This window comes from Echiichthys vipera (assembly GCF_963691815.1).
Source record: "Echiichthys vipera genome assembly, chromosome: 9".
Taxonomy (NCBI): Eukaryota; Metazoa; Chordata; class Actinopteri; order Perciformes; family Trachinidae; genus Echiichthys; species Echiichthys vipera.
This window is the reverse complement of record NC_139834.1, coordinates 28394894-28422223: the sequence shown is the minus strand read 5'-3', so window position 1 is coordinate 28422223 and position 27330 is coordinate 28394894. Positions and strand designations below refer to the sequence as shown.

The following is a 27330-nucleotide window of genomic DNA, read 5'->3' as shown; positions in this document are numbered from 1 at the left end:
AAAGGTAGCTAGGTTATGAATTTGATTCAGCCAGATTCATAATTAGTCGGCCCGTCAGCTGCGAGATGTGTTTAAGCTCAACACCCTCAAAGAACAACTGTTCACAAAAGGCCTCCTGTGACTCCAACGACGGTCGTTTAGACCCAATAGAGCACTAACCAAGTCCAAACCTACTTCCCACCAACAACTGCCACTCTAATGACGGTCGTTGGCACTTGGAGCACAAAGGGTTTCAGTGACATCATCGGCCTTGTGAGAGGTTAAATACCTGGATCTCACACCAGTTAGTTGGAACAGTCCCAGCCTGGTCCTGATCCTGGTCCAGTCCCAGCCTGGTCAGATGCGTACATGAACTGATGAAGCCTCTTGGATGAGAGGTGAAGCGTCTTCCTAGACAAATAACCAAGTCCAGTTGCTTTTGACTGAAATTGCTTTGAGGATAACGACGACCTGGACAAATGAGAACATTCACAGGCTTAAGCTCAACACACATTTCATTTTAACAGAACATAAACTAAATAAAACTCACTTAACCCATCTTTGTTAGTCTTTTCATTGTCCCAACGATCACCAACTCTGGTTTGGTCGAAATAAATCCTTAAATCACAGAGTTAGATGTGAAAATATGCCAGCTCGAAACACTGTCTTTGCTCACTTTGGAGCAGCTGTCCGTGGGTGCAGAGCAGAGCGGTGGCTTGTTCTTCTGAAGCATACCATTAAATTTGCCAAATACAATGATAACAATGGTCCAAAAACACCCCAAAAAATACAAACTACAACCGGCAATGTACTCCGCCATCGCAGAGAGCCGATATAATCATCCAATGTCCCAACCCTAGTAGGCGCTAACGCCAAACACCAGACATCATTGATGGTAACAGTACTGCGTGGCAAGCTGTCTTCTCTTAATTTGTTATATCATTAACTAACTTACTTCATGACCGAAAGAACAAGGTCGCGGGTACAAGCGGCCGAAATGGGTTTCCTCAGGAGGGGGGCTGGAGTCTCCCTTAGAGAGAGGGGGAGAAGTTCAGCCATCCGTGAGGACCTCGGAGTAGAGCTGCTGCTGCTTTGCGTTGAAAGGAGCCAGTTGAGGTGGTTCAGGATCATCTAGTAAGGATGAACCCTGGGCGCCTTCCTAGGGAGGTGTTCCAGGCACGTCCAGCTGGGAGGAAGCCTCTGGGAAGACCCAGGACCAGGTGGAGAGATTATATCTCCACACTGGCCTGGGAACCCCTCGGGATCCCCCAGTTAGAGCTGGTTAATGTGGCCCGGGAAAGGGAAGTTTGGGGTCCCCTGCTAAAACTGCTGCCCCCGTGACCAGACCCCGGATAAGAGGCTGTAGATGAGATGAGATGAGATTAACTAACTTACTCCTTTTTCTCTGTCAAGAGCTGCAATAATAAACATTTGACACATGACAACTGTAACTTTTGTGCTGTGCTCCAAAAATGCCTTCCCAGGATGCTCAATGATTCCCCAATGGACAAAATGTAGTAAAATTATCAGACAAGTTAAAAAATATATACGATTTATAGTTGAATAATTAAAATGGAAGCTCTTTATGTTTTTCCCCACCGCTAATCATTTGATAAAATACAATAAAAACGTTAATAACTAATTTTTTCTTGCATGCTAATGCTAACAATGTTAGCTAGCTATTGCTATTTTTAGGGTTTTAAATTATTTTAGCAACTGATCGTGGAAAGTAACCTTTTTCCTTTTTACCCCCAACTGATTGGAGGTTAAAGTATAAACATTACTTTCAACATTATTATTCTATTATTTGTAAATGTTTTTTTAGTCAATCTTTGACTTGCTTAAGAACCTTTTACAACATTTTGTCAGTTTCGGTGTCGATGGGAAAACGGTTGCATTCATCTTTGCATTTGGCCAAATCTTGTTGAATGGTTAAATGAATCCAACTTGAATATGTGATGAAACTGGCTTCCATTACTCATGTTTGGACATAATATAATCTCCACTTATTTTTGTCCTCCCGTTGAATGATTTGTTGGTCGTGTTCAAGCTCAAGATTCTTCCCTTTGGCCCCTTTTTCATGGCTCAGCCTCTTGAAATTTCATCCCGTGCCAAAGGCGATTCTTAGTGTAAACACTGCTTAATACTTTTAAGCTGATTGCACACTAACATTGAACACAAGCCTCCAGCCTATTGACAGTGTCCATTGAAGTCTCTTACACCCCAAAATCAACTCTTGGGTAATTCACTTAAAATGTCTGTTCATGAACATATCTAACATACTCTTCGATGGAAGCATTATCAGTGATTTGGATCTTTTAGTGTCATTCGAGAAATCTCAGAGCAGTATGAGGTATGATGTAAACTTGCATAAGAGAAGTGAGGCATCGTCTAATGAAAGGCTGTGGTATGAAAGCTGGTCTGTGTGTCAGACAGAAGAGGAACCGTGCATGACCACGGAGTCTGACTTTCATTTTTCTGCTTGTCTACAGCGAACCAATCACAGAGGAGGGAGATGGTGAGACTGAGCATCTGCCCAGTGAGGACGGTGAGTGCATACATTACACACACACACACACACACACACACACACACACACACACACACACACACACACACACACACACACACACACACACACACACACACACACACATACACACATACACGCATGCTTACCAGAGGCCTGCTTCCATTAGACATGAGCTATGCATCACTAACATGAATGTGACACGAACCACTATGATTCATAAGCATGCGTAATTGGATATGTTTAATAATAAAAGAAATGAGAAATGAGTTGCACGTGAGTTGATTGTAACCATGCATGTGTGTACAGAGTGGGAGGCGGTGGCTATGTTTGACTACACGGCGAGATCCCCGGCAGAGCTGTCCTTCAAACAGGGAGAGCTCCTCATCCTTCACAGCAAGGCCTCCTCTGATTGGTGGAGAGGCGAAATGGGAGGGGTTAAGGGTCTCATCCCACACAAGTACATCAGTGTGCTGGAAGGGTGAGTGACATTTCCACTTCAAAACCATGCAGCCATATCCAGAACCACCGCCAAGACGATCCTTTATGACAGAAGTGGATTTAGAAATGGATCCCAGAGGCCTCGTTCGAGGATTGCGGGGTTGTTTTTTTTTTTTTGCCCGTATGCAACTCATACCTTGCCACCATAAATCACAACTACGTAGAGGCTTTCTACTTTCTTGTTTATTTGTCCTTAACAGCCAACAGCGTGAATCACCGCTTAATTAACTGTTTCTATTGTAGGACATCATAATTGTGAGGGTCTCGGGCATGTAACGTCTACTCACCATCTTCCTTTTCTCCCAGTGTGTGGAACTACTTTATGCATGATTAATTAAAAGGATGAATATCCAAATATGAAGCTCTTTTTTAAACCCTGCTGATCATCAGCGTCTGCGTGAGAAACTGCCCGTTCATTGTGTTGTAGTGGAGTAGCGCAGATGTCGAGTGAGAGTCAGAAATATATTAATCAAACAGGATTTGGTCCACCAATTCATACATTCATTCATCTTCAACCGCTTGTCCCTTTCGGGGTCGCGGGGGGGCTGGAGCCGATCGCAGCTGACATCGGCCGTGAGGCGGGGTACACCCTGGACAGGACGCCAGTCTATCACAGGGCACATAGAGACAAATAGAGACAGACAACCATTCACACCTACGGGTGATTTAGAGTCATCAATGAACCTAACACCTGCACGTCTTTGGACTGTGGGAGGAAACCGGAGAACCTGGAGAAAACCCACGTAGACACGGGGAGAACATGCAAACTCCACACAGAAGGGCCCCAGCCGGGATTCCAACCAAAAACCCTGGTGCTAACCACCACCCCACCTTGTCGCCCATTCCACCAATTTAATCGTTTCTCTTTAGATGTGAATCTAAAATGTGAAGTCTGAAAATACATTTGCTGAATTCTGAATAATTTAAGGTATTATTATTGGGGGGGGGGATCATGTTCCCGCCGGGATCTGCACCCATAACAGCTTGAGACATTTCATTTGAGTCTCGGCACCAAGAATTTGTACTGTATTTGTCTTTCAGACCACAATCTGTGATTTTTTTGTGTGTGTGTGGTGGTCGAATGCCATGACGAACATCACATTGCCATGGTTTAAAAAGGTTCTGGAAACACTGGTTCCAACACAAGTCATTTTTCATTCTGTACTTATTCTGTATTCTTCTAATTCACATTGGCCTAAACATTACACATTTAGCTCTCGCCATAGTAATTAATTATCATACTGACAAATTGCAGGTTGCATAAACAGGGGGTGGACAGATTAACACAGAAATACCTCATGATATCTTGCAACATAACCCAACGGTCGTGTTTTCTGAAGCTATTGCGTTGTGTTCTACTGGAAGTATGGTGTTTGCATTATTTCGTCCACCCACAATAAATTTCTGCCTCATCTTCAATGTTTTCCATTTAAAAATCTGGGTACATTTAATATCACTCCTGCATCTGCTCCCTCCTGCAATTACGCTGTCACTCAACCTTTATCCCATATTTAAGCCGGTACTGGTTGTTCTTTCTGTAGTAAAATATATATTCTTAATATAACTCTCTTTCTTCTTCTCCTCCCTCAGGTCAGAGCGAGGGAAAAGAGAGGATGGAGGAGGAGGAGGAGGAGGAGGCAGCACTGGAAACCTGTCAGCAGAAGATCCACAGACGGAGAACACTACTCGGTATGCACACACGTACTTGAAAGCACATTTCATGAAAATGCATTGACACCAACAGACACGGTAGACCCAGACAGACGAAATACACACGGACAGACAGAAATACTCACTTTTACATTATCACACACGGTTACACGCGCTCTCGCACACGAACGCACACAACACAAAGTTACAAAGTTTCTGCGTACGCCTTGACAGGATGCGGGTGAACAGTGACAGTGCTTCGTTGCCTGGGAGACAGAGAGGAAGTGAGGGGAGCCCCAATCGGAAGCCACCGACCTCTCCCGCCACACGACACCTGCCAGTGTAAGATTGACATACACCTTTGGACACAATGCATGCTGTGCTGTATGATAGATAAATAAATTCTCCGCTTGACTCATCAAACAAATACATATGGGTTTATAGCCTTATATATAGGATATTATATAAATCTATATCTTTATATTATATAGAGAGATTTAGAGTGCTGCAGGAATGAGTCCTAAACATTTTGTGCACCTCTGGTTCCCTCATCTGGAAGTCAATGGGTTTTTTTTAATGGGTATTTGGTTCGATGCCTGAAATAAGGTCAAGAACTCAACAAACTTGAAGTTATACTCACGAATTTCATCTAGTTAATTGTCTTTTTCTTCAGAGAGTGAGTTCAAACAATAGTGATTGTTCATATGACCCACTAATGAAAGCACTTTGTTCCGTGTAACTAATGTTACCTATTGTCTTTTAGATCTCAGGAGCGAAGACATACTTTGGACACGGTGAGACAGGGCGGCCTCAGACCCACAGACAGACCTCCGTTTGGTCAGGCGGACAGACAACCTGTCGACAAGGTTGGTAGTTGAAGGACATGAGACAGCTCAAGAAAAATGTTTGATAATCGGGGAGGGAAAGGTCTCGTGGCTTTGTCTATATCGAGTCCCTTATTCCGCAAAACAACTCTGTCAATGTCCTCAAAGCAATTTCAGTCAAAAGCAACTGGACTTGGTTATTTGTCTAGGAAGACGTTTCACCTCTCATCCAAGAGGCTTCATCAGTTCATGTACGCATCTGACCAGGCTGGGACTGGACCAGGACCAGGACCAGGACCAGGATCAGGCTGGGACTGGTCCAACTAGCTGGTGTGAGATCCAGGTATTTAACCTCTCACAAGGCCGATCACTGAAACCCTTTGTGCTCCAAGTTCCAACGACCGTCATTAGAGTTGCAGTCGTTGGTGGGAAGTTGGTTTGGACTGCGTTAGTGCTCTATTGAGTCTAAACGACCGTCTTTGGAGTCCCAGGAGGCCTTTTGTAAACAGTTGTTCTTTGAGGTTAGACTGTTGGATCTTTGGCACTTGGAGCACAAAGGGTTTCAGTGACATCATCGGACTTGTGAGAGGTTAAATACCTGGATCTCACACCAGCTAGTTGGACCAGTCCCAGCCTGGTCCTGGTCCTGGTCCAGTCCCAGCCTGGTCAGATGCGTACATGAACTGATGAAGCCTCTTGGATGAGCGGTGAAACGTCTTCCTAGACAAATAACCAAGTCCAGTTGCTTTTGACTGAAATTGCTTTGAGGATAACGACGACCTGGACACATGAGAACATCCACAGGCTTAACTCTGTCATTGACTTTATAATAGTGCATCAGTAATAATCTGGCCACAGTCACCTGATTTTAGTCCAATCACCTTCTCAAAATCAGCATCCATGCAGCATCTTGTGCACTCCAGATCTTCTCCGTGGTCACGGGCCCGTTGTTCAGTGGGAGGTGTTTTCAGGGTCACTGAGGCCACATTTTTTATCATCCTCCATTTCTTGCTTCTCCTCCTCTTGCTCTCTCAGGACATGATCAGCCGCCAGATGAACTCGGTGTTCAAGGAGCTCCTGTCTCGCCAGCCTGCCGCGCCGCCGTCCACACTCGCCACCCCTGCTCCCTCTTCCTCCTCCTCCTCCTCCTCCTCCTCATCTCTTCCTCAAGCCGCCCCAACTGCCAAAAAAGTCGGATTTGGCCTCAGAGGACGGGCCCTTTTCAGACCAGTGGACTAAGAGAGAGGAAGGATGAGTGGAATTATTGATTTATTGTTTAACGATGATGATTACGCTTATGCCGCCGATGCATTCGTTGGAAGATTTTGATTTATTTTTCGACACGTGTATAATATTTGCGTCTCTGCCATCTCATAGTGCCACTAGTCTCAGTGCCGTGATGCTGTACGTCCAGTTTGTCTGTTTTCCAGCTGGTTTTGGTCATTTTTGGTCGGGTTTTGTTTTCTCCGGGCTTTTGTCGTTTTTGGAGAATCAGGGATGTGACGTCACCAGACCGACTTTTTAAAGTGGTTGCCATGATACTTAAAACAAGGAAATGCTTAAGCTGCCCCCTAGTGGCAGGTCTGAGATCAACTCGTCTTTAAAATATTTGCTTCATTTAAAAAAATAAAATAAATCTGGGGCCTCTTTTACACTTCACAATTATTTCACCTGAACAGATCTGACAAGGTTGAACTCTGTTTGTTATGTTTTAAATAGTCATTAAACCTAGGAAGGTATTATGAAATACCTAACAAATAAGCATATGAATAAACCGTGTAAAACATATATAAATGAAGTAAACTGTTAAAACTCAACTCATTATTTTGATTCAAATTTAGCCAGTTAGCACCTGTTAGCCAGAGCAACAACGATGCTAACGTTGGCATATGGCATGATGAAAAATAAATAGACTTTTGAAATTAAACTATTATTCTGATCATCATCATAACTATGAACTCAGTTTTACTTCTTTTTTTTCATTATCATTTATTTATATATGTTACACAATTTATTCATGTGCATATTTAATTATTTATTTGTTCATTAATTTAATGAACATTTTGTGGCCCCATAGATGCTAGTAGGCAAGACCGTGGTGTTAGCAGTTGGGTCAGTTCTTTGTTGCAGCAAGCAGCGTTAGCACAAACACACACACACATACACATTCACACACACACACACACACACACACACACACACACACACACACACACACACACATAGACACACACACACACACAAAGAAAAAACATTCCCCTTCGTATGTGATACATGGCCTGATACACGGGCCAAAACTCAGGGCTTTAGCAGAGTTAGAGCCGGGCTGACTCAGGTTTGGCTTCAAAGGAATAAGGAAGAGTTTCTCACTCAGGGCTTTGGTTGACTTGCTCTTCAACTGGAAACTGTGCCCTAGCCTCAAGAGCCAAAATGGCCCCCATATCAGAGAGGATTCAGTGACTTCCTCTGGTTTAAACTGTGAATGCCACGGCTACATTTTGGAGCCAAGATTGAAACTCTTTTCTCGTTCATCCACACATTTTGGCCCCCCTCTGACTTTATCTAGCACTATCCATGGGTCCGGTTGTTTCAGGACTTTTTGAAATGAGGTGTACAATTACTCCAAAAGCATTTGATATGTTCTTTCATGGCATTTCCCCTCTGTTGTGTTTCAGTATTGGAAACATAGAAGTAGAGTCCTTTTTTAATGGATTCTGCCTCTATGATTAAAACACCCTGTTATTCTGGATCACTGTTTGATGATGTCACTAAATTTACTGTGTCCAATTGTATATGTGGTTAAAAACATGAATTCAATAAAGATGATAAAGTGATGAATGATTAAGGGGTTGTTGGTGAATTTAAACTCTATAAGTAACTGTATTTCAGGGGCGGATGTTAATGGGGCTCTTCTGCTGCTGTGGCACTTGCACCCTAAACTTTCTAGCTCCTAAAACTGTAGTTCTAACATACTGCAATATTAAGTCAATCACGGTTCTCATGAGCGTTCAACACAGAGAACTGGGACCCAAATGCAGACACGGAAGCAGAGTCAGGTTTAAACTAGTCTTTAATGAAATAGCTATGTACAAATGTGTCCAGGAAGTGTGGGGTGAGGTCCGGGGGAAGGTGCAGCTCTCCAGAGCGAGTCCAGTGACGGGGAAGAAACAAACGAACACGAGATCATCAAGGGAAAAACACAAACGGGTGGTAGGCAAGCAGACAGGGATACAGACAGGTAGCTAAAATAAACAGTTTTCGACACAACACGCGACGTGCCGTAACTCCTGGGGTGCCGCAAAACCCAGTGCGTGACTCTCACAAGATTAAACGATGCTTAGTATTAAAGATGGCATAATAAGCAAACAGGTGTCATGCCGTTCAAGGACAAGATAATAATCCAGATATAACAGGGAATGTCACTTTTTTTGTTGAAATGCTTGAAACTCAGAGACATGAAATGCATGCTGTGGCAGGGCCGTGGTGTTAGAAGCAGACATCGTTTTACAGGGTCATAAACCAAAAAGATTGGGAACCACGGGTTTATTCTTAGCAAACAAAGCAGATTTTTGTATGGATTTTGTTGGGACTAGCCTTAAAACTGTATTGTTAATGCCAGAAGATGAATAATTTTTTAGAAAAAGGAAATATTGAAAAATAAATATACTTAGACGTGACCTTCCTCTAACATGCACCTGTTGTTGCTGAAGAGGGTCTGCACACAAGCAGCCGGCATCCTTAGAATGGGAATACTTTGGCCATTTGCTGAATATCACTTACTGTTTATTGATTTGATTGTTTAAGTTCAATAACATATAAAACCAACCGTTTCGCATCTTAACTGTTATGCAGTAAGTCAGTATTTTCGAGCTGCACGCACAAAAATAAGCAGCTGGATTGGCCTTTTCATTGAAAATGTAAATGAAGGGAAACAGTGTAGCTATTTCAAGCTTCACATGCTGAAGACTGCTGGACAAAGAGATGGAGAGAATGTAAAAGAGAGTAGAGTGACAGGCGGGAGAGGTGTACAGAACGGCAAACATGCAGAGGCAAGAGGTCAGGAAATGAGAGAAAGAGAAGATGGAGATGGAGAAAAGCTGAATGGGAGAGCTGAGTGAGAAAGATGAGCAGAGAGGAGCTGAAACTAGGGACAGAGAGACACAGAGCCTATCACACATCCAGCGAGACACAATGGTAAGTTTACTCTTTGTTGACATTAAGTCCAGCACAGTGACAGACCATTCCTCGCAGTAAAACTACTTGTGCGTCGCTCTGTCAAATGCAAGTATGTAAGAGTCTGAGCTTTTATGATTGTTTCCATGTATGCGTTACAACGGCACCCATGTGCTGCAATAGGATATTTTAGGCCCACCAGCTCCTCCTAAAATAACCCCTTACCACAGCCACCCAACACACACAAGGAATAAGAGGCACTGTGCCGCATTAGCACGTCTGCTGCTCTAAGTCAGGGTCAAACACTGTAGGTGTGTGTGTGTGTGTGTGTGCGCCGATGTATGAGTTTCATAAGCCAAGTCAGCTCTAAGGGACATTGTGATTAAGCGGCTTAACTGATCTCATTGACATTTCCGATTAACACTCTCTGCAGGGCACCCCTGCCGTGTCTCTCTGCAAGGGGCTCTGTCACTGATACAGGATTAAGATAGAACTTTAAGGACGGTAAGTCAGACATGATTTATTTTTTCTACTGTTGCTGTCTCTGTTGTGGATCTGCTGCGGTGATTTCTCAACAAGGATATGAGTTGCAACTGCAGCTTTTCACCTCGCAGCAGTTTCATGTGTATAATATATATATATATAAATAAAATATAAGTAAGATGATTAAAAGTCTTCTAATCAGCTCTTAAGACTAATAATCATGTCTGAAGATAATAATGATAGATGTTTTCTTCTACTGTATATATGTCATTTTTAAAGTGTAATTTTAAAATTACCAGCTGTATGCTATTTGCAGATTTTGGTGTGGCTTCTTTTTTAGGGGCTAAAGAACAGGTGCTGGTGCCCGTGCTCAGCTTGCTGTTACACGCTACATGCCTGCAATGTGCTGCAGGAGTGTAATGTGTGTGTCTGTGTGTGTGTACATTGGTTTACAGTGTGTGTGTGTTAACGTCAAGTACAGAAGAGGGTGACTTAAGGTAGCCCCATATGTGTAATTGTCTGTGTGGCCATCTTTCTTTATACACGTGAAAACAAGCATGCGCCTCTTCCATCAGCGAGGATGACGATGGTGAGCGACGACTGTCTGGTGGAGTGTAACATTGATGATGACACAGATGAGGATGATGGAGGAGAAGAACAGAGAGACATGCCTCCTCCTCCTCCAGAGTTTGCATCCAAAGCCTCCACTCCACCGCCCAACCCTCCGACCCCTCCCACAGCCCCTGCTACGCCCACACCCTCCCGTCCTGTCAACAGGGACCCTTATGGCATCAACCAGCACCTCAAGGTTTCCTTTCCCTTTTTCCCTCTCTGTAAATCTACATTGACTGCCAAAGCAGTTGATGTATTATGCTATAATAACATAATAATTTGTCATCATTTCCTGCTGCTATCTCATGTGGTGTACCCCAAGGTTCCATCTTAGGCCCTATTTAATTTAATTATATTGCTGCTTGAGTCTCTTTTTAAATTTTACATCCCTTATCATTGCTACGTTCACACAGGCAGCTGCATATCCCGGCTGCTGTGTCTCGGCCAAAAAGTTGCACTTAAACACATCGCAAAGACTTAAGCCAAAGGCAAACTAGCATGTACATCCTGCGCCTGCGTGACAGAAATATTCCAAGTTTCCATGCCAACAGGCGGCTGTAGTCTATATTTGTCATTGAAAAAAGAAAAACAGAAGGCCGACCAGACAGATTCAAGGTGCTAGTTAGCCAGTTAGCATATGAACAACACAACCTGATGCTAATTCCACCAATTTAACCTGAATCGGCCGAAATGGCGCTGACAAGTGTCAACTAGTGCCAACACTGCGGGACACATCACAAAAAACTAGGGTGGCAGACGATCACCGGCGGCCTGCCATGGACAGACAGCTGTGTGTCGGCCTGGTGTGTCAAAACCTTAAATTGTCTGTAAGATGACAAATGCTGGAGGAAGACAGAGGTCCTTGGAGATGCCACAAGTGATGTGGGCAATTTTCTTGGGCCTCTATCTTCAAATGTCTTCACACATCAGAAAAATGGGTGTCATTTTATATTCTGCTCTAGAATTTGGAAAATCTTATTGCCTAATTTTCTTTTATCTCTTCACATCTATACTGTCTGTAACTTGTGGGAGTCGGTGAGTAATCCCTGTCTCATCTGAAGCCACGAAGCACTTCAGTCAACACTTCGTCTTTTTTATTAGCTCTACAAAAAACTGACTGGACCTGCAACACCCACTCTCTTGTTCCTTGTCTGTAGGTGGAGGTCAGTGATGTACTGGCGGAGCCCGCCACACCACGAAGCATAGACCAACTGTGGGTTTACAGTGTTGTTGGCTTCGAAAGCGCTCGTATCTGGACGTACCGCTGCCTCTCCTTGCTGCTCGCTGTGCCCTTCGCTCTCCTTTGTGGTGTTTTCCTGGCCATTCTCGCCTGTCTACACATCTGGTATGCTGGTGCAATAAAAATGCTCCCTCATGTAGTCACATTAGTGTTGGAGACATATTCTCACTCATTCATCACATACAGTAGATGCAGAAGATTCACTATGATAGCACGGTCGCTCTTTAGTGATTACCAATGCTTTTGGCATGTGAGCCCTAATGTTAAGTAATGTCCACTTGTGGTTACATATGGTCATGGGTTATGGGAAGGGCTGAAATCAATGAGTATGTTCATTATCAATTAATATGCCCAATAATTTATCATTTAGGCAATAAAATGTCAGAAAATAGTCAAAGTTCACATCCCAGCGTCCCATGAGACATCTTTATGAACTGAACTGAAATGATGAAGAGTTCCTTTTACTCATTACTTCTCTGGACCAGACTTTGGAAACTCTTTGGGATGAGACGCTGCTCTCATCGGGTAAAAAACTTTAAAGCGTGTTGTAAACATCTGGCCCAACCCTAGTGAGTGATGTCACAGCGGGTATGTGACTAAAACACCTGCTCTGATATTACTAAATAGACTTCTTGAAGCCTCAGCATCCATCAAATATATCCTGTTCTTGACCATGATGGAGAATAGGTTCATGACAGGAAGAGTTCAGTTCAGCGTACAACGTGGTAAACTCAACGAACAGCTACCATTTCATCATCTAAGTATTTCTGGTCTAGCCTGGTATTGCCAGACTAATTTGCAAATGCACATTAGTCTGAAACCTCTTAGTTAATTTTGGATTTCCACACGGCATTATCAACAGTGCAATGAAACGCCCCTGGACCCAATTAGATAGACCTACAGCCAACCAGTGCAATGAAACAAGATGCAGCAGGGTCACAAACTTTGTCAAATTACAGATAAACAGTACACTAAAATGTCCTTCTGTAAACATTTTAGGGGAGAAATAGGCAATACAGTACCATAATTTTGATTCATATTTGATCAGTACTGCCTAGTGTGACAGTTTGATCTGAGTTTCATGAGCCGGGTAAGTTGTGCTGGATGGAGTATGCCATTTACCGTCAGTAACTACATTAAAGCATGACGTCATCTTTTAGTCATGGTCTTGAACCCGCCCCAGCCAATAATAATTACCTTAATTTAGTCTAGACAGTAAGGTAGTTTCCCATTTTGAGTTACTGAATGTGGTATTTTCTTTCAAAACTGTAAAACATACAAGATGCATGGACTTGCTTGAAAATGTAGAGAAAATATGGAGATACGGCCAACAGGTCCAAGATTAGATTAGCACAAAATAATTCAATCAGGGGGAAACAGCTAGCCTGGCATCGTCCAAAGGTAACAAAAGCCACCTTCTACCAGCACCTCTAAACTTCATAAATAAATATGTGGTGTGGTGGTTAGCACGTTTGAAGATGAATGATCTTGTTTAGAGGTTGGAGTCTGGTTATCACTTGCCAGGCAACCAACAGAAATTGCCATGTAGCCACTGAGCGCAGCCAAGAAATAGTGGGGCACGAACCACACATTTTTTGTTCCCCCCTCTGGTTACGGCGTAAACAAACAAGACATAATAATTAGTTACCCTCTTTTTTTCCAGGTACGTGTGCCTGGCTAATCATGCTTGACATGGAAACAGCCCATGGCTTCTTTTAGTAATGAGAAAACATGAAAATAACCTGCCTTGAGTCTTTTAAAGACTATCTTTTGGTGTCATGGGTGACCATTCAGCACCTACCTGCATCAAAGAGGCATTACTTGTTCAGGGATTCATGACAAACAGTATAAGGCTGCTTTATTCTTGCTCACACATACACAACACACACTCAAACCTCACAAACAGCATGCTACACAAGTTCCTTACTTCCTTCTGGACTTTAGGCGACACTGTGCTTTACACTTGTTTTGAAAATAACACCCTTTTCCTCACATCGTAAATCTTTCTATCATCCCTCCTCTGTCTATCTGACACAGAGAGGGTTTTAATACGCAGCCATTCAAATAATTATCTCCCTCTCTCCCTCTAGGTTTGTGGTGCCGTGCATACAGCTGAGCAACACCTTCCTCCCGTGCCTGCGGTCCTTGTGTTTGTGTGCTGTGAATGTTTTCATCGCTCCCTTTTGTACGTCTGTCGCTCTCTGCTGCAGTCAAGTTGCCATTTCGCTGTCCAACAAGGACTGGCATCAAATGAGAGACAAAGAGACCGTATGAACGTGAGACACGCCGAGTGATGTCAAGTGATTAAGTGACCGGCCGAGCGAGTGAGTGAGTGTGTGAGTGAGTGGGAGGGAGAGAATTAAATTTTCAGTCTTTTTAATTTAGCTTTTGTTTTTTAATTGGCATTGTTCTGCAATATTATAACACTGTTCGCTATGTTTTCTACATGTAAAGCCAGTTCATACAAATTATTATTATGATTATTATGATTATTATTATTATTATTATTATTATTATTATTATAATTATAAAATGAATTCAGTTTCAATTGAATTAATTAGTCAATAAAAGTAAATGTCAAAAATGTCTTGAGCATATTTGTTTTGTTTTACCAAATAGATAAATAAGGATTGGATTTTACAGATGAGTCTAAAAATTTACTGAATCATATAATAAATGTGAGAACATATCTGGAAAATAGTGAATCTTCATATGTTTTGATTGATTGATTGATCGGTTGGTTGATTGGTTGATTGATTGATTGATTGATTGGTTCGTTGGTTGGTTGATTGATTGATTGATTGGTTGATAGATTGAAGTTGTGTTCGAACACATTAAAAAAAAGGCGGAAAGTGAAATTGTCACAGAAAATAACGATGTTTCACAAAACAGAAAGAATAATTAGATACATGAACGACAAACATTTGCTGCAAAGAAAAGCATATTCGAAAAGTGGGAGTGGGAAGTTTGCACTTTTCTAATCCCGCCCTTGCTCCATCACTCATTTTAATTAAGCTTTCTTATTCGTAATAACTATTTTCATTTATCAAGCAGCGACACGGTGTAGTGATGGTTAGCACTGTCGCCTCACAGCGAGAGGGTTCCTGGTTTGAATCCCGGCTGGGGCACTTCTGTGTGGAGTTTGCATGTTCTCCCCGTGTCTGCGTGGGTTTTCTCCGGGTTCTCCGGTTTCCTCCCACAGTCCAAAGACGTGCAGGTGTTCGGTTCATTGCTGACTCTAAATCACCCGTAGGTGTGAATGGTTGTCTGTCTCTGTTTGTCTCTATGTGCCCTGCGATAGACTGGCGTCCTGTCCAGGGTGTACCCCGCCCTCACACCCGATGTCAGCTGGCATCGGCTCCAGCCCCCCGCGACCCCAACAGGGACAAGCGGTTGGTTGAAGATGAATGAATGAATGAATTTATCAAGCAAAAACAAACAACAAAAACATGTATTTGGTGTTTCCAGCTTCAGATTTGAGGATTTGCTACTTTTCTTTAAAAAAGGATCTCTGGGAAAATTGTGACTGTTAAATAATTAATTGTTAGAAATAATAAATATAAATATAATTATAATTAAATTATTTACAGATCCATCAATTATCTATGAGGGGAAATGGTCTGAATAAACTAAATTTGCATATCTTTTCTTTTTTTTTTAATCAATTTTTGATCAATACACTGTAATAAACTGTCGCTGCGGTGTGGCGTCTTAATTCCGTAGTTTCCCGAGTGTACCTGAAGGCATCATATTTACATCCTAACTACCCAGCATGCACCGCGTCGCCGCCATTTTTCTTGTTGTGTTGTGTGCGGTGGGAGCTCTAACTTCACAGTTCTGGAGAGAAAAATCTGTTTTATTTCTGGGTTTAACTCCTTTTTTCGTTAGTTGTGAATTAAACTTTGTAACAAGCGAGAGTCGGAGACAAAGAAGGCAACATGGCGCAGTACAAAGGAGCCGCCAGTGAGGCCGGGAGAGCCATGCAGCTGATGAAGAAACGAGAAAAGGAAAGAGAGCAGCTAGAACAGCTCAAGCAGAAGATTGCAGAGGTTTGTAACTTTTACCCTAAACTATAACGAGTTAACAGCGACACGGTATTACTGCGAGCTCATTTGGTCAGTTATAATTAGTCGCTAGTGACGTCTAATGTCAGCGACCTGTGAGGTCAGTGAAGGGGTCGCCTTGACAACCATACTTAAGCTATTCCTTTATTATTTCCAGATTACAGCAGCAAAGTGGGGAGCAAACATAGAAGAAGCATCAATAACAAAGATAAATATACAACAATATGAACAATGTAAAGACAGGGAAGGGAAAACACAAGAATAACAGGAACAATATATACAAAATTTGAATTATGTTTAATTTTACACTAAGGCACATTGTGATTTAAATTCACCCGAAGTGATCCCAGCTGGTGAACATTATAATTCAATTCAATTTTATTTATAGTCTCATCTTATCTTCAACCTCTTATCCGGGGTCGGGTCGCGGGGGCAGCAGCTTTAGCAGGGGACCTCAAACTTCCCTTTCCCGGGCCACATTAACCAGTTCTAACTGGGGGATCCTGAGGCATTCCCAGGCCAGTGTGGAGATCTAATCTCTCCACCTAGTCCTGGGTCTTCCCCGAGGCCTCCTCCCAGCTGGACGTGTCTGGAACACCTCCCTAGGGAGGCGCCCAGGGTTCATCCTTACGAGATGATCCTGAACCACCTCAACTGGCTCCTTTCAACGCAAAGGAGCAGTGGCTCTACTCCGAGATCCTCACGGATGGCTGAACTTCTCCCCCTCTCTCTAAGGGAGACTCCAGCCCCCCTCCTGAGAAAACCCATTTCGGCCGCTTGTACCCGCGACCTTGTTCTTTCGGTCAGTGTCAGTGCGGGTTGTACAGTCTGACAGCTGCAGGAAGGGAAGACCTGCGATAACGCTCCGTCACACACAAGTGAAGGATACTGACAGAATATTAACCTGTTTGTTAAATAAAGCATATGTAATATTACAGAACATTCTCCCATTGGCACCCAAAGTGCTGTAAAGCAATGGCAGAATAACCTTACTCACTGACACCTGTATAACTGGTCTCTACTGTGCCCGTGTGTGTTTTCTCGCAGGACAACATGGTCAAGTCCAACATCGATAAGAAGTTCTCAGCTCACTATGATGCTGTGGAGGCAGAGCTGAAGTCCAGCACAGTTGGTAAGTATTTGTATTGTTGCTGTCGCACATGAACCCTCCTGTATAACTACAACCTCACTTGACTGAGAATGTGACATGAGGAATTACAACTGAGCTGACATGCGGTGTTATTGTGTAAATATATAAAACAACATAATTTAGCATTGCAACATAGTGGCTTGTTATTAGGAGAAAATATCTGTGTGATTCTTGTTTGACTTGTTTGTGTTTATGTCTTGATCAGGTCTGGTGACTCTGAATGATATGAAGGCGAAGCAGGAGGCGCTGGTGAAGGAGAGAGAGAAACAGCTGGCCAAGAAGGAGCAGTCCAAGGAACTCATGCTGTGAGTTATCACCGCCCCTCTGTCTCACTTTGGTTGGTGCTCTGTAGCACCAACCAAAGTCATTGGGTCCATAGTTTCCCTTTCACACAACCGGAGATTCTCCACGTCAGATGCTTTCTTGCTTACTGGAACTATTCTGTTTGGTTTAGACGAGGGCCGGTGGCGGGGTCGAGTGTGCAGGAGGCAGACGTTCTGTTATCAACGAGCAATGTCATCAACACGTCTGCTTACTTGGCGTGTCCAGGCAATGATCAGCTGTATTACACGTGGGCTCACTGACTTTGTAGCAGGGAGCTGGCAGGGTAAAGAGCATTTGATGGACCTCACTAGTGCCCTTCTGGCCGAATGGGAGCAGCCAGGTTTCAACATCTCACGAAAAAGCCTGTTACAGCAGCAGGTTAAAAATATACGGGTACCTGCAGAGATTGTCAGACAGCCTCTCCTGGAATAGTTGAAACTGTTCACAGTTTAAAGAATGCAATATAAAAAGTAACCATAGCAAGCTGCGCGTCGGACAGTTCTCGCCTCCGCAGCGTCTATTTATAGTTGATAATTGGACACCTCGTCAGGCATTAACCCTCGCATGTTCCCCGTCATCAGCTGTCCTTCGTTCTGTTGTCGCTGTTCTTCATCATTTAAAGGCGGGCCACGGCAGGCTTGTTGTTGCTGCAGGCTTGTTGTCTCAGGTTGGGAGCGTGCTGATGACATCAAACGAGCAGTGCTGTTCAGAGAGGAGCTGACGGAGAGTTAATCTAATATTCAGTTACTATTAAAAGTGCTGAAATCTTACATTCATCCACTTATCTGGGGTCGGGTCGCGGGGGCAGCAGCTTTAGCAGGGGACCCCAAACTTCCCTTTACTGGGCCACAATAACCAGCTCTAACTGGGGGATCCTGAGGCGTTCCCAGGCCAGTGTGGAGATCTAATCTCTCCACCTAGTCCTGGGTCTTCCCTGAGGCCTCCTCCCAGCTGAAATGTGCTGAAATACATCCCTATAAAGTCTATCATGATTGAATACAATGTGCAAATTGTTTCTAAGGATACAATAGATTATTTACGTTGAAAATCAATTTTATATTGACATACAGTGTGTCCCCAGTCAAGGCCAACACCTAGCTGCATAGTTGGATCGTAGGAATACAAATGGATACTTGGATGCAGTAGATGAATCGTTACAATCCTAATTAATAGCAATGGGCCTGCATCAGACGCACCTGACTATTAAAGGGAATTGGAGATGGCACTCTGATAAGCTTCATTCACGTTATGCCCAAACACACCCATGACTTATGAAGAGACTAAGGGCCCATCCACACGAGAACGCCTTTTCCTATAAACGCACATTTTTAATACCGTTTAGGCCGACCATCCACGCGTAGCCGGCGTTATCGGAGCCTGAAAACGGTCTTTTCTGTAACCAGGTCCCAGAGTGTGGCGTTGTCGTCTGGACAGCGAAAACGCAGACTTTGTTAACGATGCGGTCATCCCCACACCTCGGACCTCTAACCCTGCGAAAGACACGGACCCACAGACTGAACTGGACTCACATGGAGCCACATGCATGGGAATGAATTAGGCTGACCATATATTTCTCTCTTTTCCCTGATGGTCTGAATAAGACTCTAAATTGGTCACTAGTAGCCTTTTATAAAAAAAAGTTGCCAAGAAGGTTGCAAAAAGTAGCGAGACAGTGCCCGCCTGTGAGTGCTTTGGGGCGGTGTAGGGGCTCACAGCAGCACCCTCTGCTGGTTGAGATCAGTTACTACAGAGTGATTTGTGCATCAGAGTCCAAAACACCACAAAAGTCTCCTCTAACACCAGACAGATTTCTCTCTGGGATGGAGGAGGATTTGGGAAGGCGACAAACTCTCCGGTGTTTGTAATATGACATAACATTACGTTTTCGATCGCGTGGACATACCCTGAATACAACCCCTTTGCCTGTTCTGAACTGGGCCAAGGTGACAGAGGCAGCTTACCAAGACGCCAACAATAATAAGAAATCTTGTTTCTGTGACCTTGTCCCACTTGGCTACTAATTACACCTCTGCAACTGAAAGAACACGCTGTATGCACTGTGTATTGAAAACACATTTAAATAGGACAGGGAAAAAAACACAGTGTGTAATGATGATTGCATGGCCGTTACTCCTCTCTGTGGTGTGTCTACCCTTTGACTCCGTTATTTGTTGTTATCTGTTCACAGCAAGCTTGAGAAGCAGAAGGAGAAGAAGAGAAAGGAGGAGCAGAAGAGGAAAATAGCCAGTTTATCATTTAACCCGGAAGACGAAGGAGAAGAGGAGGAGGAAAACGAAGAGGAAGAGCAGGACTGTGAGTATTGATGTAAAAATGTTATTAGAGCACAAAATAAATAGGAAACACAATGCAGAGAATCAGTCCCAGCTGTGAATTGTACCTCCTCGAGCATTTTTCATTTGACCTGTGATTTGTGTGACTTAATATGTTTGTCTCCTAACTATGATTTGGTCCAAGGCAAAGCTTCAATGGTGAATAGAAAAATCTAATGTTCAAACAAGGTGTTACAGGGGTTAAAAATAAGGAGGTCATTCAAACAAACACGTGTCTTTGTTACAGACTACGAGCTGTTGAAGTCCCTAAAATGCATTTATCATGAGTATAGAAGTTTAAGGTCCATGTGGACCAGGGGAGGTAGGGATTCAACCGCCAATCTCTCGAGTGGAGGAAGATCCACTCTTTCACTGAGCCACAGTCGCCCCCAGATGTCAGAGCGAGGGGGCTGCCAATGGCTCAGCGCCCCGAGCAGTTGGGGGTTTGGCGTGGCAGTGCCCAGAAGATGAACTGGCACCTCTCCAGCCACCAGTCCACGCTCCATTCATGGTCCACTCAGGGACTCGAAACGGCGACCCTGCGGTCCATAGTCCAAACCAGATCCTTTCCTTTTGTTCTCACCTTTCACAATAAAAGCCTAAACTTTTTACCTGCCAGTGTGAATATTCAGAAGCAAGCATTTTGAATTTCATATTGTTTATACATCCCACCCTGGGTTTGTAAATCCACCTGCTGCAGCAGCGACTGGAGTCTTGTCCTCATCTGCACCAGCTGAGACTTGTCGTTTGCACACTTTAGTTTTTTTACAGATTGAACAAGATATAACATGTCACTTAGAAGGTTTGTCTAAAAGATGTTTCACTTGTCTCACAGACTCTCCAGTTCGGAAGAAGAAACTGGGGAAAAACCCGGACGTGGACACGAGTTTCCTTCCTGATCGAGACAGAGAGGTGAGAAGATTTCAATTAGTCTTTCTTTTTTATACAGTGGGAAAAAAATCCTGCTTGCTTCTCGTTTCTTTACTCTGATGACGAGATTGTTGCAATTCTGGGAAGATCTGAGGTATCTCCATAGATGTGTTGACAAGCGATAATTAGGGCAACAAGTAAGTAGTAGGTATTTAGACGTCTGAGTAATTGTAGCTCACATAACAAAGAGCTTAGATTGACAAAACCATACCCATGTATCACTTATGGTTGGCGGTTGTTCATTCAGATAATAGTAGTAAAGTTGTCATCTTTATGCTTGTCTGTTATGATTCCAGTTCGTGATGTTCTGTTGATTAAAAACGGCCCTTTTCTTAGAACCGTAACATTTTCACATCATTGACTTCGTCTGCTTCTTGTGTTCAGGAGGAGGAGAATCGCCTCAGAGAGGAACTCAGGCAGGAGTGGGAGCTCAAACAGGAGAAGATCAAGAGTGAGTGTCAGAGCTTCTTGCGTGCTTAAACGTCCATTGTTGTAAATTAATATCAGTGGCGTATCCAGGTATCTTTAACTCTAATCACAAGCAGACGTTCTGTCCACATGTCGATTCCTGCTTTTTTGTCTTTTCCCTGCAACGTACAAAGATACATGCACACTCACATTTACTCCCAATCCAGAATAATGGTGTGCATCTTTGTCTACAGGTGAGGAGATTGAAATTACCTTCAGTTACTGGGATGGTTCTGGACATCGTAAGACTGTCAAGGTAAAGCATAAGGAGCTGTTTTCTGTTTCTAAAAAGCCACGGGAGGTGATGCCAACTCTCTAAGAGTATAGAGTAAAGATAGAGTATAACTGGTATACCAGTGTTAAATTACTGTTTGGTAAGAATTGTTCATGTACTGCCACACTGACACATAGCTGAAACACGTCCTGTAACTCTTCAATAGGCACCAAAATACTGTAAATAATATTGTTTGCAGTGAAGAGTTAAACAGTATTGTTGCGTATTGTTGTATATTGTATAAACCTACGTTTAACCACAATGTCTGTCGCACTTTGTCACATTTAGTTATTGTTTGATTTATTTTATGTTTATTTTGATTTGATTTATGTTTTTATGCTTATCGTTACTCTGATCCTTTCCCATCTTTGTATTGAAACTGTTGCACAATAATTTCCCTCGGGATGAATCAACCTTCTTGAATCTACGGGGAAAGCAGTGGGCGTATTGAGAGGGGACCCCTAATAACTGCAAAACCTTCTTACCAATGGTTGTAATGTAATAGCCCACAACTAACTCTCTTTAATAGGACAAAAACACCATGTCACACAACAACTTGTGACACTAATAATTGTACATTTACAGATGACTTATATGTATACTCCTAGCAGCAGAACAAGTCGTTTTAAACCTGTAAAAAGTCTCAGGATACAGTGAAAAATCCAGATCCTACCAGGATATTCAAAAATACTGTGATACAAATGTTTGGTCCTACCACACACAACAATGTACTTAATATAATGGATACTCTCTTCATGTTTCCATTATGTCTTTGTGATTGTTTCAGATGAAGAAGGGAAATACCATCCAGAACTTTCTGCAGAGGGCCCTGGAGGTCCTCAGAAAAGACTTCAGTGAGCTCAGGTGAGACGTCAATACACTGTTACATCACTGTTAGTGGATGCGCAGAATGCATTCGTAGCAGAGCATAAATACACGGTGCTCCCATCGCAAAGCATTCTCCCATTTAACAACATCAAGCATTGTTGTCTACCACAGTGTCTTCTTTGATAATACTCAAATCCCAAACAGAGGCTTTAAACCTGAGCCTTGTATTCCAGGGGTCAGTTTTTCCTTACATGTTCAAATTCTTCATCATTGGACGGTATTTCCTCTCTGTGCAGATCTGCTGGAGTGGAGCAGCTGATGTACATCAAAGAGGATCTGATTATCCCACATGTAAGTACTGACGCAGCCATGAAAACCACAGCTCAACTGCTCAGCGCTTTACTTTGTTGTGATTTGGTTTGTTTCTCTTCACTTCATTTAACGTTTCTACAGCAGATACTGATTTAAGAATTGTGTTTTCCTTCATGAAAGATATACTAAGGTCTTGTATTTAACAAGACTCAAATCTTGTAGTATACAGACACTTTATGCAGTGGGTGTAGAGGCCTTTGTTCAACCACTATAGAAGTGCTGTAACCTGTTTTGATGGTGTAAAGAAGTATTTCAAAGCTTTAGGTGTTAAAAATGAAAAAGACTGAAAACCGAACTTCCTCCTGGCTCACTCGTGGACTGGAAAAAGGGTGAAACTGGGGCAGAACTTTGTTTCGCAGCAGAGCTGGGAAGAGAAGTTGCTTTGAGAAGTTGTATTTGACCTCCGTACTGACCTACACTGGATGGCTAGGCTGAACGTTGTAATGCCTCCAGTACATCATGGAGCATATGTTAAGAGCCCAATATGAAAACTTTGAAATCGGGTGACCTACCTCCAAAGTGTTTGGCGAGTTCAAGAATATCTCTGTGTTGTTTATTACCACAGATATATGAGGATATTATACTGTCTAGAGATAATAAATATAAATAGTTTTAATTTGCCGTGCAGCTGTGGCACTTTTCACTCTGAACCTTAACCACACTTCATCCGTTTGTCTCGTTCAGCATCACAGTTTTTACGACTTCATTGTGACCAAAGCCAGAGGCAAATCTGGTAAGTGCACAGCAGCCCAGCCTTTCAGCCCATTCATATACAATACCTTGATTTGTTTTTCCATGTTACACTTTGAAAGATAAAAGCATTTAAGTGTTTGTTTAAGCTTCCTGTCTCTTTGCTCACTTCGTTTTCCTCCGCAGGTCCTCTTTTCAGCTTTGACGTCCACGATGATATTCGACTGGTGAACGACGCCACTGTTGAGAAAGATGAGGTGACTATTTTTTATTGTACAGTAAAAATCAAGAGTTTGTCAGAGGAAATTGCTTGCGTGGTAATATTTTAACTCCTGCAAATGAAATTTACTAATAAACTAATAAGAGAATAACATCCATATACATTATCATCCAAAGTCATTACTGTACTGCACCATGTATAAAACCTAATTCTGACTACACGGTGGTGAAGTGGTCAGCACTGTCGCCTAACAGTGAGAGGGTTACAGGTTTGAATCCCGGCTGGGGCCCTTGTGTGTGGAGTTTGCATGCTTTCCCCGTGTCTGTCCAGGGTGTACTCCGCCTCACTCCCGATGTCAGCTAGGATTGGCTCCAGACCCCCGCGACCCCAATAGGGACAAGTGGTTGAAGATGAATGAATGAACGAACGCTGACAAGCACCTCCCCAAAAAACTTCATACAGGACCTCACGTCAATCATTTTCCACTTCCCAAACTAACCTAGCCACTAACGTCCCTCTCTCAACTTAAACCAGGGGGTTCTTTTTTGCTTACAAGTGCATTCATCATCCACAGGACAGATGTTTTCTGTGTTATCTTGATGCTCAGTTCACCCTCCAAACATCTAAACCTCGAAAAGCACGCATGCATATCCTGTACAGCATTAACAAGTTAACCCAAAGTTAACCCAGTTGTGCTGTTTTGCTTATAGTCTCATGCAGGTAAAGTGGTGTTGAGGAGCTGGTATGAGAAGAACAAACACATCTTCCCCGCTAGTCGCTGGGAACCGTACGATCCTGAGAAGAAATGGGACAAATATACGGTGAGAGGCGTTTTGTTAGTGTCTGCTTGCTTCACCAAGTTTCCCCTCAGAGATCCTTCAAGTTTCATCTTAAACCTGATCAAACAAGTAAAAAAGTATTTTCCAACTGATTTTCATAGGAAATTGACAACTGTTTTTTCAGAGATTGACAATGTTGTGCACATATTAAGTAGCAAGTCAACAGCAGCCGCACTCGGTGTGTACTGTAGTATGTAGCTGCTCATCCAACAGGCTTCAACAGTTCCTCGTCTGGAATGTAACCTCGGGGTGATTCTGACCTCTGTGTAATCTCGCCGTCGTGCCTCTCTGTTGGGGATGAAACTGCCAGAAAAGTTTGAGTCTAGCTCAATTAATCGTTTGTGAAGACAATCGTTTGCTGTTTGTGTCAAAAGGTGTTTCACATTTTAGACAGCGAAGGGTTTGTTAAGAGGGACGTTCTGACCAAAGCTTTCCAGAATACGTTTGAATCTGAGACACAGACACCTCCTCCTTCAGGAGAGGAATGTGAAAACACCTCTAGTGACAAATATTTCTAACAGAAACAGTAGAAAAGGCTTTTTTGAGTGGAGGGGGACTTTAACAATTCAAAACTCAGCTGTGTTTTATTGTTTTCTTTAACTGCACAGTGAGGTTTGCTCGTACAAGTGTGCCGGGTCAGATTCACCAATCTGCATCAACCACAGTTGTTAGGATATTAATATTATAGGACTCAAAACAATTAGACAACAACAACATGGAACTGGAGCAGCACTGTACTGTAATTGAAATAACAAATATATTGAAGGGGGGGTAATATTATAGCCTACAGTAGATGATGTGACAGTCAGGTTAAACACAGGATGACACTGGAGAGACTTGGGACACGTTCAGTCTGAAGAGGAAGTACGCCGCTTTGTTGCGGTTACCGAGTTAAACAACGTGTAATGTTGCGTGGAACAGTGTGAAAAGGACCTTGTGGTGCGTTTTATCTTGTTTGGTCGGTGTGTCAGAGGAAATCAGCAGTGACGTGTATGTAAACTTGTGGAGTTAAAGGAAATTTGCTGGCCTGTTTTGTCAGGGCTGAACGCTCCCCTACATAGGTGCACAGATTTAGCTTAAAGTTGTACTTGATTTTTATTTATTTAAAACATTTGTGATTGATCATATGACCCACTAATGAAGCACTTGTTGCCTTTTTGCCGAGTATTACAATCCGCGTGTCTGTGGCGACATTCCCAGGCTTGATGTAAATAAGCCGCCATGTTCGTGACGCTGCTGACAGCGGTTGGTCTGTCGGCCCAGATCGCCGTGAGTGAGTGAGTGAGTGAGTGAGTGAGTGAGTGAGTGAGTGAGTGAGTGAGTGAGTGAGTGAGTGAGTGAGTGAGTGAGTGAGTGAGTGAGTGAGTGAGTGAGTGAGTGAGTGAGTGAGTGAGTGAGTGAGTGAGTGAGTGAGTGAGTGAGTGAGTGAGTGAGTGAGTGAATGAGTGAGTGAGTGATCTTATGGAGTACAACTTAAATGACTCAGTAAATGGGCAAACAATGATGTTGATGATGATGATATGATGGGAAGAATATTGTTTGGGCATTCATTTCGTCTCAGATATTTTTTGTAGTTTATTTTGGTATCCAAAATATATTTGAACATCTTTGGTTCTATATTTAAAACTTAAATGCAGTCAGATTACGTCCCCTTGAGCGGGCCCTTAACCCGGGTGCTCAGTGGCCAGTAGATCACACTGACAGCTTCCAGGTGTGAATGTGATCAGTGCTCTCAGAGGGGACACCTCCCCAGTAGGGCCTGACCGATATGTGTTTTATGAGACCGATACAGGCACCGATTTCACAGGGAAACATTTACCGATGATTTAAAAAAAATAAATAAATGAATTTGAGCTTGACTGAAAATAACCCTGTTCTTTGTGGATTTTACATACATGACATTGGCAACCAATTCCAGAAAACATTGAGATTATGAAGAATAAATAAGCCAAAAAATGTCAGTTTCAGTCAATCGCTCACCATTTACACAAAGCATAAATAAAAACAGAATGCATATCTATTTTACATCATTTCTAAATCACCCTAAGAATTGTTTTATGCATTATATGTGATGTAAACACTGTTTTCATAGTGTAAAACGAATACGAGGTCACAGACGGACACAGACATGTCTGGGATAGACCGATATCGGCCGACCACTATATCAGTCGGGCTCTCCCAGTGTGCCGCAGCTGCCAACTTTTTATCACAGGGGCAAGCTACGACAGAGACCTGGCACATGCAGGCGCTTTCTGTAGCTCAACGACAAAGACAGAGGGTGAAGGGTGGGATTAAACTGGAACAATCCTAGTTATTTCAGCTTAATCTAATAGTTTGACTTGTTTATTTATTTTGCACATGAGTTTCTTCATCCCTTTTATTCGTGTGTTTGTTTGTTTTTCAGATCCGGTGAAACGGCCGCCGTCTTCAGTCTTTCAAATCTCTGATGCAAACTTTTTGGTTGTTCACCCCCATCGTATTTTATAACATATATACACAAGGCTTTATCCAGATTTAATAAACTATTGATTTAGAGTGTCACTTGTTATTTAAAATACAAGTTTTCCGAACTGTATTTGACCTGCCAAATGCAACGTTTCCTGTGAAAACAACCCCCGCGTTCACGTGTGTATAGCTCATAAACATGTCGCAGCATCTCTGCTTAATAAAAATGAACCTGGCCTATGACTCACTGCAGTGAACATTCATTTGGCATTGATTCTTTCGCCTCATTCCTGCGTGTGTTTGTGCTGGATTTGAACGCGGTTGTCTTCGCTCTGGTTGCTAATTGTACATAGTTGGAGAAAGCCAAACACCAGTCTGGCAGTGCAACTGTTAAAACATGTATA

General features: G+C 42.8%; 3 protein-coding genes across 3 annotated transcripts in view; all 3 read left to right on the top strand.

Moving 5' to 3' along the window:
* Positions 1-8294, top strand: part of arhgap4b (Rho GTPase activating protein 4b) — a 31180-nt gene extending 22886 nt beyond the window's left edge. Inside the window, 6 exon segments of the mRNA XM_083919268.1 lie at positions 2472-2527; positions 2819-2990; positions 4601-4699; positions 4895-5002; positions 5424-5526; positions 6520-8294. Of these exon segments, the coding sequence (XP_083775394.1) occupies positions 2472-2527; positions 2819-2990; positions 4601-4699; positions 4895-5002; positions 5424-5526; positions 6520-6723 (742 nt within the window). The 3' untranslated portion in view covers positions 6724-8294.
* Positions 8295-10027: 1733 nt separating this feature from the next.
* cav4b (caveolin 4b) lies at positions 10028-14448 on the top strand. Its single transcript, XM_083919618.1, has 4 exons — positions 10028-10161; positions 10716-10948; positions 11910-12097; positions 14083-14448. Exons 2-4 carry the CDS (start codon positions 10721-10723, stop codon positions 14264-14266), a joined length of 600 nt encoding a protein of 199 aa, XP_083775744.1. The 5' UTR covers positions 10028-10161; positions 10716-10720; the 3' UTR covers positions 14267-14448.
* Positions 14449-15807: 1359 nt separating this feature from the next.
* On the top strand, positions 15808-27158 carry fam50a (family with sequence similarity 50 member A). Its single transcript, XM_083920735.1, has 13 exons — positions 15808-16041; positions 17104-17188; positions 17412-17511; positions 19719-19843; positions 20696-20772; positions 21175-21241; positions 21453-21514; positions 22320-22396; positions 22657-22711; positions 23417-23465; positions 23609-23679; positions 24353-24463; positions 26886-27158. Exons 1-13 carry the CDS (start codon positions 15931-15933, stop codon positions 26892-26894), a joined length of 999 nt encoding a protein of 332 aa, XP_083776861.1. The 5' UTR covers positions 15808-15930; the 3' UTR covers positions 26895-27158.
* Positions 27159-27330: the final 172 nt, after the last annotated feature.